We start from the raw sequence: 12374 nt of genomic DNA, 5'->3' as shown, positions 1-12374 counted from the left end.
CATGTCGCAACACTGCCAAGCTGTCAAATAGAGGGCTGATTTATAGGTATTTACATATTATGTATGTGGGCGAGAAGAATACAATTTTAAAAAGACGATCACGCGGAATTTACATAAGCAAATATCTAAATTTGTATTTGTTGGTTGCTCCAGTCTTTCATATTTATGCAGAACAGAGCAGTAGTTTTTGTTGCGATCGCGTTGGCACAGCATAATAAACGAAACGTTGCGTTTTCTATTCGCGATGAAAAACAAAGTATCTGACCTCTGGTGGAATAAATTTAAACCACTATAAGTGGCATGATACTATAAATTAAGGTATTATTAATTTATAGTATCATGATAAGTGGTATAAACAAACCAGAAAATTGTTGATTTGAATGGAATTTGGTCACTACTAAGAAATTATTAGTAAATTTCAGCATTATGAGTATATTAAAATATTTTAAATCAAATCGGTATTGTTCTGTTCCTCAAATGAATGTTTGTTTATACCATTTATATCGGCCATTTTCCTGCAGCGGGATTACGAACACTCGATGCGAGATCGCAAAACGAACCGTAGGCAAACTCGATGCGAATACGCATCGAAGCCAAAAAGTGATTACGAACTGGGTTCGAGTAGACTGTCAGAAAATCATCGGCAATTTTCGTATTTTTGAACCTACGGGATAATATTTCGAACAAATGGAACGATGTGCACGTTATATGTCAAGGAATTTCTCTCATTAACCTCAATCATTATTACAATAGAATATAAAATAAAGTTTTTATTACATATTTAATTGTTATAAACGTTTATTTTATATTCTTAGGATGATACAGTGAACGTGTACCTAGATATATAAATATATGATTTTCGAACTTGAGTAGAATTTGAGATTAATTATGATTTTTTACCATTAAAGATTAAATGGCCAGGGAAACATGGGAGACGTTATATAAAAATATTACTAAAGGTCGTAATGGTCACTGCTAACTACCTATTCACTTCATCGAATTCAGTCTCAGAGCTTTCCTTCACATATTTTTAAAATAGGAAAGTATGTATTAGAGAACTTCTGTCCGTGTAATGAGTGTAATAACACCTCACTGGGAGATTTAAACAATATATTTTTTTAATGTTCAAAACATGAGAATTATTATCAAAACCGTGTATAATCTAAATATCGTTTGATTAACGATTTACATTATTTTTAAATTGAAAAAATCAAAGTATGAAGTAAGTAGGTTATGTCATTATGTATTCACTTTTCTTAATTTTTATACTTGGACCGGCAAGAGAGAAAGCGTTATAGGAGATCACCGATCTATCAGAGAGAGATAGATAGTTCGAGTTGGCAACTCGACAGGGTCGTAGGTATCGAGCAGTGCCTTCGAGTTGACTCGCATCGACAACGTAGGGAAAGAGGTTTTGTAATCACTCCCTACGGTAAACATGGCGGATACGATGCGTATCAAGTGTACGTAATCCGGGCCCTGCCCTCGCCCTCTATATTCCGTTTCAATCGCGAATGCTGTGGCGTTGGTGAAGGGGAAATGACGTAAGCTCTCCCTTCCCTAGTTTCATCGTTTGAACTCAAGGTCCCCTTCAACTGAAACGAAAATTTCTGTCATGCGCTGTGCAAGTGCGCAATTTGGTGCGCGTGCACATCATTTCCATTGTCTTCCGCCATTTTTTATTTGTGTTTTGTGTTTACATTTGTGTTTTGTGTTGTGTCACAGAATAAATAACCATATTTGTGGTTGTGTGTTGTGTGTTTGCTTTTCATTATATTTTATTGCAATACATAAGATTTAATAAGATCAAGTGTAAAAATGGAAGCAAAAGAAGAAATTAACGAGGAAGAGGAAACGTGTAAAATAGAAATAGAGTATAATCACTTGGATGATACTGTTTTTAATGGTTTTAAATATGATATTGAGGATGAATACAAAAGGGAAAGTACTCATGACACACATGGTTCTTTAGACTTAGATAAATTTCCCATAAATACTGAAATAGAAGCACATGAAGAAAACCAAAAAATTGAAAAAGGTTAGTAACAAATTATTTTTTACCATTTTTGTCCTCTCATATTCGAGGCGCTCAGAACTCAGAGCAATAGTGGCCTAAAACCAAAAACGAAGTTTTAACCCTTAACTACAGACATCCCAATATTGGCACGTAATTACAGATCCCCGGTATTCTTTACCGGTCATTATAAAATAGGGTCAAAATATAAAGTTAATAATAAAAAACAAAAAAATTTGCATTATGAGTTTTTCTGGAGTCTCTAGATATGGGAAAAAATGGTAAAATGAGTGATTTTAATAATATAATACAAGATTTTTGAAGAAAAATCTGTTAAACCAGAATTTTGGTAACATTTTTGGTCTACTGAACAAACGGCCATAAATGCTATGAACAAAAATTTAGACTTCTTTTTAACAAATAAACATAACAGAATCACAAAGGAAACATAAAATAGCATTTACAAAAATTTTTACATCTATGAGAAAAAATCTGCAAGGGGTAAAATTATCACAGAATTAAATGGCAATTCCATTTTTGCAAATTGGCCTCAAAATTTTTATCATCAAATTTAACCTTCATTGAAGGTCCAGGATGACTTCCGCAGTCCATTTCTTTACTTTTTTCCTAAAAATATAAAAAAATAATATGAACATTTCAGATTTACAAATATAGTACTCATATAAAAATACTTAACACAGACATCCTGTAATTTTTACCGGTTAAGATTTTTGATGTGTGCTAGAAAATAAAATATTGACAATACACACTATACGCTTTGACTAGCATTGTTATACAAACTACCCGAGAGGTACAGAGACACATGAACTTGTAAGTCGTGAGGTTACCATGAAATCCACATTTTGGGAATGCTCGCCGGTAAAAAATACCGGATCTCTGTAGTTAAGGGTTAAGATAAATTTATAAATGCAATCTATGCATTCATATTTACATTATGCTTATGGGGTGGCGGCGCTACAAATTTAGACGAATTAATATAGAGGTAGGTTGTGTGTAGACCCTTGTTAATCAGAAGATTTAATGTTGCTCCTATTACAAGGGCGGATGGCCCCCTCCTAGAATTAAAAATAAAAAATTTAAATATTTGCAGTTCAAATGTTTTTAATTTCAAACACTTTTATATACATACAGTCGAACCCGCTTATTGGAATAGCCTTCGTGCCAAGCAAAACGATGGCTTAGTGTGAAGACCTCCTATCTCATTAAACTACAATTATACAGGAGAGGCGAAAAACTGATTTTCTGCATAATATAATCTAAAAACAAAAACTACTGTTACGTATTTTAATTTGAGCTCATTGAGACAAATATCTGATCTTGGCCCAGAGCTGAAAATGTTGCTATTAAATTGAAAATACAAATATTAACTATGAAAAACACGTAAATATCCTTGCAGTATATAGAGCCTTTGCCCAAGTAACTATGATAACCTCGTATATCTTGATATACCCGTTTTTCATCTAAAATCAGGTTGTGTTTATGATTATTTACGAGGTTTTACAGTAGGTTGATAGAGTACAAATCTTTTGATTTAAGGTTTATAAAATGTTTCTATATGCGGGACTACCTTTTGTTGTTGACAAAAAAACATTTCTCCAAGTCGAATTTCTTAAAAAAACACTCCAAATTAAGTACCAAATTGACTCAAATATAATAAAAAACGAATATTTAACAATGAGAATAAAGATTCTTTTAAACTTATGTTGAGTAATGTTGACTGGGTATCTGTTATCGAGACATTAGAAGTAGATGATCAGTGGGATACTTTCATGAATATAGTTCAAAAAATTTTTGTAAACTGTTTTCCACTTAAAGAGATAAATACAACAAATAAAAAAAATCTCAACAGTGCTTGCAAAATGATGATATAAAAAACTGTAAATCTAGGCTTGATGTTTTGTTTACACTATCTAGTAATAATGATGAATATAAAGATATTTACAGGGCAGAAAAACGTAAGTATAATGCTTTACTCACTCAATATCGAAAAAATTGTTATGAGGAACGAATTGAAAATAGTGAAAATAAAACTAAAATGACTTGGCAGTTGGTAAAAGAGATTAAGGGCAATTCAAAAAATCAAGGTAATTTTTGTTTAGAGGGTGATCCTCAGGTGCTTTCTGATGAAATAAATCAATTTATGGCAAATGCTGCGGCTGAAGCTGTAAGAAAATAAAGCCTGTAAAAAATTTTCAAATTAATATCGAACAAAATAATCATTGCATGTTTTTAACTCCTGTTTCAGAAAAAGAAATAAGCCATATAATAAATAACTTAAAAAACAAGCATAGCTCTGGTTATGATGAAATATCAACCAGCTTAATTAAATTTGTTTCATCAGAGATTTGTCTTCCTCTATCTTTTATAGTCAACACTTCTTTCAGGCAAGGTAAATTTCCTCAAAAGTCTAAAACTAGCAATTGTCAAGCCACTACATAAAAAAGGTGATGCTACTAAGATGGAGGACTATAGACCAATAAGCCTTCTTCCATCATTCTCAAAAATATTCGAAAAAGCAATATATTACAGACTACAAAACTTTTTTACTACAAACAACTTATTTAGTAGTTCACAGCACAGTTTTCTTGCAGGGAGGTCAGTTGAGACAGCTACCTATGATTTTATATCAAAAATTTTAGAAAAACTAGAGTCAAAAATGAAAACGCTAGGTGCTTTTTTACACCTATCTAAGGCTTTTGATAGCCTAGATCATGCTCTCCTATTGCAAAAATTATATTGTTATGGAATACAGGGACCAGCATTGAAATGGATAAAATCATTTCTTACAGATAGATGCTTGGATGCACAAAAAGTATGCTTGGAGAAACGGGGATGTAAGGTTTACTCTGAACCGATAAACTTAAAATTAGGTATACCACAGGGGAGCGTTTTAGGGCCTTTTCTCTTTTTGGTCTATATAAATGACCTGCCAAATGCGGTGATTAGTGGTTCCTCAAACCTGGTAAACTTTGCTGATGACTCAAACATGCTATTTTGGGAAGAAACATTAGAAACACTCCTCACAGTGGCAGAACAAACTCTGGTCAAGGCTGAACAGTGGTTCTGTGGAAATAGGCTGGTGCTTAATACTGATAAGACAGTATTTGTTTACTTTAGAACCAGCCAATCACGAGAAGAGTTCCCAGATACAGTCAATCTTTTATCCCAAAACACAGAACCTTCTAGATCAGTTAAGTTTCTTGGTCTTCATATTGACCAGAACTTGAATTGGAGAGAACAAATAAAAAATGCGACAAAAAAACTAAATAGAGCCTGCTACTCATTAAGAGTTTTGAAAAACTATCTAGACCAGGGAATCTTACTATCGGTATATTATGCAAACTTTTATTCTCTTATGCGATATGGAATAGTCTTCAGGGGTGCTTCGGTGGATAGCTCAACTGTCTTCATAGTCCAAAAAAAGGCAGTCAGGGTGATCTAGGACTAAAGGCGAGAGAATCCTGTAGAGGCCGATTCAAATCACTCAATATACTCAATTTCTCAGCTATCTATATATATATGGAATGTGTCTAAAGAATTTTTGATGGAATGTGTCTAAAGATATTCAACCTCTCATCTTTACCGATGAGCCCACGGAGGTTGAAGAGGGCGAAACACATTTCTAAGAACTGGTGTTTGGATCTTTGATTCTATTCGAAAAATTTTTCCCAGCCAGAAATAGTGGATGTGTGAGTTATTCGTAAGGGGATTTTTCCACATTCTCTATTTCATTTGTTTGATATATATATATATATATATATATATATATATATATATATATATATATGAATGTATTATGTTTCTCTTTAAAAATTTTACTTTATTTTATCACCTGCTACCAAATCATGAATATAACACAAGAAGCCTTAATTTGAATATTCCACTTCACAGATTGTCCCTAACAGAGAGAAGTCCTTTGTATGCGTGCGTTAAATTTTACAATAGTCTACCATCTGACATTCAATGGGAAACAAGCTATAAAGCTTAAAAAAAAACGGTTTTTCAACACCTGGTTAACATTGAGCCGTATACTGTGGTGGAGTACCTGGCCTAACAGCCTTGATCAGCATATATGTAATTTGTATTGTTTGTATATTTTAGTGTATTGTTAATATATCTTTTTAATATTTGATTATTATTAATATTTTTTAATATGTGATTGTTAGTAATGTGACGTTATTTGCTCAATTAAGTTAAAAATTTATGCAAATAAAAATTTACTCTACTCTACTCTACTCTACACTAAATCAAGAGAGCAATAATTGATATACGTGGTTTCTTTTTTCAGCTGTAGAAAATAGTCTGGTGTATTTGGATTTTTCTAACAGTTGTAAATCATGAGATACAAGGTTTTCAAACTAAAACCACCAAAATGTAATTTTCGAAAAAAAAAAAAATGAGATACATATGAACGAGGTTTTCACACTAAGCCATCAAAAAGTATTTCTATAACCGAGATATTCCAATAACCAATCATTGGTGGCTAGTAGAAAGGTTTCGGAACTTCAAGTTTCTATTCCTTAACCTTTCGCAACTAACATAGGTTTTCTGAACATTAAAGCTAACATCGGGTCTCAGAGACTGACATAAAAAAATGTTTCCATTGACACACTTTCAAGCCTAGGATTGTGTTTACTCCTTGAAGGACTATAATTAAACATATGATGCCTATTTTTAAATTATTAAACCTCTTTAACATTAGCAAAGTACCAAAGAAAATAAAACAATCACATAACATCTGATTTGTCAAAAACAACCTCAATGTAATTTGGCAATTTGGTCACTGCACAAAACATATTCTTAGAAGGTACAGACTGGTTCTTGAAATGTCAATAACAAATTAGCCACTTGTTTTCGTTCGTACTTATCTGTTCGATTTTTTATTCTATGAGCAATAGTTTCATGCAAATAGTAAACTGAACAGCATTTTCTTTGCCAAGCATTTCCAGCATTCCAAAATCTTTGCAAAAATTCATTATCATTCCATTTTTCAAAATGATTTTCTCTAGCCCTACACCATGATACAATAACTGAAGATATGACATGGAGTCGGTGGGCGGGGTCTACATAGCTATGTCACTCTGTGAGTAGAACAGCATTAAATTCAGTGTGGTCGTATAGTAAACAGTGTTTATTTTTTTGTTTAAGGTGAATTTTACTTATAATTTGTTAAACTTAAAAAAAATGAGTTGTGCTGTGTTTGGTTGTAATGTGGACATTCAAGGTTTCCATATGAATATCAAGTTTTTTAGTTTCCCAAAAGACAAAAAAGTGCGATGTGTGTGAAAACAATTATGTAAACGTAAACGTGCAGACAATTTTAACGTTAACAATGCTCGTATCTGTTCAATACATTGTAACAGCGATGATTATGAACGCAATCTGAAACATGAGCTGCTTGGATATTCTCCTAAAAATTTTCAATGCCTTAAAAAAAAGCTATTCCATCCCAAAATTTAGCCAAAGCGGAAAAAGGCAAAGTGGATTCTGATAGAGAGCAACTAACTAGTTTTAATGGAAAATTAGCCACAATAATTTTACTAAAAATTTATTTTATTAACGTTTCGACGTCCAAATCGGATGCCGTTGTCAAAATACAAAAAATATTAATGAATTAAACAAAAATGTTGCTTAGTAAAAAATTCTTCTAATAAATTTATTTAATCTGACTCATTTATATCGACAATTCAGACATATAATACATTTAAAAGTAGAAGACTTTAAAATTATATTACCAATTGTTCAGTCGATTACATGAAATCAACACCAACTCAAGAATATCCGCCACAAAAAAAATCATAGCATGTGATCTGTCTTTAAAAATACAACCACATGCAACGGTGACAACAAAATTCTCGCGTTAGAGATTCCATAGTAAATCACGAGGGAAAACCAGGAAAAAACGTCGTGATACTATCCCGACATCGTCAGTATTAGGTCTTACTTTAGTTTATTTACTCTCAAAACTAATACCAGATTCTAATATAATAATTACGATAGTAATAGTAATACCTTATACTTACGATGTCATGATAGTATTACGAGGTTTTTATCTGATTTTCACTCGTGATTTACTATGGAATTTCTAATGCGAGAATTTTACTGTCACCGTTGCATGTGGTCATTTGGTTGTATTTTTAAAGACAGATTACATGCTATGATTTTTTTTTGTGACGGATATTCTTGAGTTGGGGTTGATTTCATGTAATCGAATGAACAATTGGCAATATCATTTTAAAGTCTTCTACTTTAAAATGTATAATATATTATTATGTCTGAATTGCCAATATAAATGAGTCAGATTAAATAAATTATTAGAAGAATTTTTTACTAAGCAACAACATTTTTGTTTAATTCATTAATATTTTTTGTATTTTGAGAACGGTATCCGATTTGGACATCGAAACGTTAATAAAATCATTTTTTTGGTAGAAGTGTGGCTTATTACCCATTAAAAATAGTTAATTACAAAAATGCCACAAGAAAATAGCTTCAAAACAACAGTAGAGAGCAACGCTGTGTATTATACAGTATAATATATACCTAATGAGACGTATCTTGCCTAATAATAAAAAATCATGTTTGTAATTGATTTCTATTATTAGATTATGTTCTCAATAATTAAATATAATCATACTAAACAAAACATAGCACTTCTCGAAAATTTCACAACTGATATTAAAAGCTAAAATCCCCAAATCATAATGGCAATGCATTCGAAATGTAAAGGATCTACTCACAACGTGACGCCATGCGCGACCTGAACGAAATTATTAACGCTGCGTGTCGTATCTTGGGTTATTGTATCATGGCCCTACACTGTTTCTGTGTTCTCCTTCCTTCTACATTATTTATCATTTCCAGAAAATCTTCATTATTAGTTAAATTTTCAATGAAGTTCATTTTTAAGGTGTAAATATTATGATTTCCATTGACAATGACAAAAATGTGAGGTTAAAAATCCTTGAACCAGCTTTGAACTGTCGAACTCAGCTGAACCCGGGCTTAAACCGAGTTTAAGAATTAGATTCAGATTCAGATTCGTTTATTCATGTTCAATTAAACTTTCTATGTACAACACACTTCTTGCCCTGAACTCGGTAATGGCGCTGAGCCGGAGTTGAACTTCGATTGTACAATCGAGCCTATGTGGGATAAATCTTATGGAACTGTGGTAACAATAATTGTTGTCTCAATTTTTCTATGTCTAGTTGTTCTGTTGTTTGTACCTATTTTGCCCTTTATGTTGCTGTGCATTGTCTTGGATTTTAACCTTTATTTTAAATTCATTTTCTCTTGCCCTCAAATATTTATATTATAGTCGGTTTGATTTTTAGATCATTTCCAAGAGAACAAGATGGCCGGTATAGAGACAAATAGCCAACATTCATATAACGAAGAAAATTCTATGAATCCACATGCTGAAGGAAAAACATTAAATAAAAAGAAGAAAGTTTTGACTGGAAAAATACGTTATAAATGTGAAATTTGTTCAAAACAGTTTATATGTACAAGTGCTTTGACAAGACATTCGAGAGTACATACAGGACAAAAACCACACAAGTGTGAAATTTGTTTTAAGCAATTTAGTCAACCAAGTCATTTGAAAAGACATTTGAGAGTGCACACTGGAGAAACACCTTATCAGTGTGCAATTTGTTTAAATCGGTTTTCTCGAAAAGATCGATTAGCGTCTCACATTGCAGATCACACCGGAAACAAATGTTACAAGTGTGAAATTTGTTTTAAGCAGTTTAATTCACCATATCAATTAAAACTGCATTTAAGAGTACATACTGGAGAAAAACCGTATAAGTGTGAAATTTGTTTTAAGGGATTTAGCGTAGCAGGTAATTTGAAAATGCATTTGAGAAAGCACAGTGGAGAAAAACCTCACAAGTGTGAGATTTGTTTTAAGCAATTTGGTACAGCATTTAGTTTAAAAACACATTTAAGAGTTCATACTGGAGAAAAACCATTTAAGTGTGAAATTTGTTTTAAGCAATTTAGTAGATCAAGTAATTTACAAGCACATTCGAGTGTGCATACTGAAGAAAAACCTCACATGTGTGAAATTTGTTTTAAGCAATTTAGTAGAGCCGATAAGTTGAAAAATCATTTGAAAGTGCACACTGGAGAAAAACCTCACAAGTGTGAAATTTGTTTTAAGCAATTTAAGGAAGCATCTGGTTTAAAATTACATTTGAGAGTGCACACTGGAGAAAAACCTCACAAGTGTGAAATTTGTGATAAACAATTTAGTCAAGCAGTAAATTTGAAAACACATTTGAAAGTGCACACTGGGGAAAAACCTCACAAGTGTGACATTTGTGATAAGCAGTTTAGTGAATCAGGTAGTTTAAAAACACATTTGAGAGTGCACACTGGAGAAAAACCTTACAAGTGTGAATTTTGTGATAAACAATTTAGTGAGTCAGGTAGTTTAAAAAAACACTTAATAGTGCATACAGGTGAAAAACCTCATAAGTGTGAAATTTGTTCAGATCGGTTTGCTGCAAAATATCAATTAACTTTTCACATGACAGTTCACACTGGAGAAGAACTTCACAAGTGTGAAATTTGTTTTAAGCAATTTAGTAGAGCAGGTGCTTTAGCAAGACATTTGATAGTGCACACTGGGGAAAAACCTCACAAGTGTGAAATTTGTTTTAAGCAATTTTCTATGAAAGGTCACTTGAAATCCCATATGATATTTCACTCGGGGGAAAAATCTCACAAGTGTGAAATTTGTTTGAAACAATTTAGTACAACAAGTACTTTGAAATCTCATTTGCGAGTTCACACAGGGGAAAAACCTCACAAGTGTGAAATTTGTTTTAAGCAATTTCGTCTATCAGGCACTTTAAAAACACATTTAAGAGTGCATACAGGAGAAAAACCTTATAAGTGCGAAATTTGTTTTAAGCAATTCAGTGAATTAGGTACTTTAAGAAAACATTTGAGACTGCATACAGGAGAAAAACCTCACAAGTGTGAATTTTGTTTTAAGCAATTTAGACAAGCAGGTGCTTTAACAGCGCATTTAAGGATACACACTGGAGAAACACCTTATCAGTGTGAAGTTTGTTCAAAACAATTTGCTCAAAAAGTTCATTTAACTGCTCACATGACAGTTCACACCGGAGAAGCACTTAACAAGTGTGAAATTTGTTCTAAACAATTTCTTACACCATGTAATCTGAAAACACATTTAAGTGTGCACACTGGGGAGAAACCTTATCGGTGTGACATTTGTTCAAAACGGTTTGCTCGAAAAGGTCAATTAGCTGGTCACATTGCAGTTCACACTGGAGAAAAACCTCACAAGTGTAAAATTTGTTCAAAACAGTCCCGTACTGCTGGTGATTTCAAAAAACACCTAAGAACACACACTGGAGAAAAACCTCACAGTGTGAAATTTGTTTTAAGCAATTTGGTGAATTAGGTACGTTAAAACAACATTTGAGTGTGCACACGGGGAAAAACCTCACAAGTGTGAAATTTGTTTTAAGCAATTTAGAGATGCAAGTAATTTGAGAAGACATTTAAGAACACATACTAGAGAAAAACGTTAGAAGTGCTATATTTGAGAAGCAACTGAGCAAAACGCACTGACTCCAAAATATAGTCTTTTTACTACAAAAGCAAGATTACGTAGATCAAAATTTCTGACTTAAGAACACTGTCAAAACATTAGAATGTGAAATATTACTTGTCAGAGATATTTTTCGTTTTTTGTTTTTACTATAAAAATAATATGTATCTGCACTAGGTTCGCTTTCAAGATGCAGTAGAAATAAACAAACCAAGACACGTTAAATGCCACTAGGAGCACAGCCGAATCATATTTTACAATGTATATACATTGTAAATCCCAAATCATGATTTCCAAAGTTTATACATTGTAAATTATGATTCGGTTGTGCTCCTGGTGGCATTTAACGTGTTTTGGTTTGTTTATTTCTACTGCATCTTAAGAGCGAACCTAGTATATAATTATTTATTCTAATTAATGATTGTCAATTGGTTTTCATTACTTGCCGAAATATATTAATTAACAACAATATTATCATAGTGTAGGTATAATCGTAAAAATAGACTATTTAATATATTTAAAACTAAGTACTGCAAACGTTAAAATTCATAAGAAAACTTTCTAATCTTTAAATCTATCTAATAATAATCTTATTTCTAATAAACCTAATCTAAGAAATCTAAATGCTTTAACTTACTTCTCTGAAGCATTGTGATTAAATTGATACAATTACAGAAGAATTTTGATTTGGCATGTTTCTCAATACAAACACAATTGTATAAGAGCTAGCAACGTTTTCGAGAA

General features: G+C 32.3%; 1 protein-coding gene across 1 annotated transcript; it reads left to right on the top strand.

Annotated features, from left to right (window-relative positions):
- The first annotated feature begins 1683 nt into the window (after positions 1-1683).
- LOC114332001 (zinc finger protein 271-like) lies at positions 1684-11870 on the top strand. The gene is made up of 2 exons (XM_050651255.1): positions 1684-2038; positions 9373-11870. The coding sequence occupies exons 1-2, from the start codon at positions 1819-1821 to the stop codon at positions 11478-11480; spliced, it is 2328 nt and encodes a 775-aa protein (XP_050507212.1). The 5' UTR covers positions 1684-1818; the 3' UTR covers positions 11481-11870.
- The last annotated feature ends 504 nt before the right edge of the window (positions 11871-12374 follow it).

This window comes from Diabrotica virgifera, chromosome 5 (assembly GCF_917563875.1).
Source record: "Diabrotica virgifera virgifera chromosome 5, PGI_DIABVI_V3a".
NCBI classification, from domain to species: domain Eukaryota; kingdom Metazoa; phylum Arthropoda; class Insecta; order Coleoptera; family Chrysomelidae; genus Diabrotica; species Diabrotica virgifera.
The sequence above is the reverse complement of the archived record's forward strand: the minus strand, read 5'-3'. Positions and strand labels throughout refer to the sequence as shown.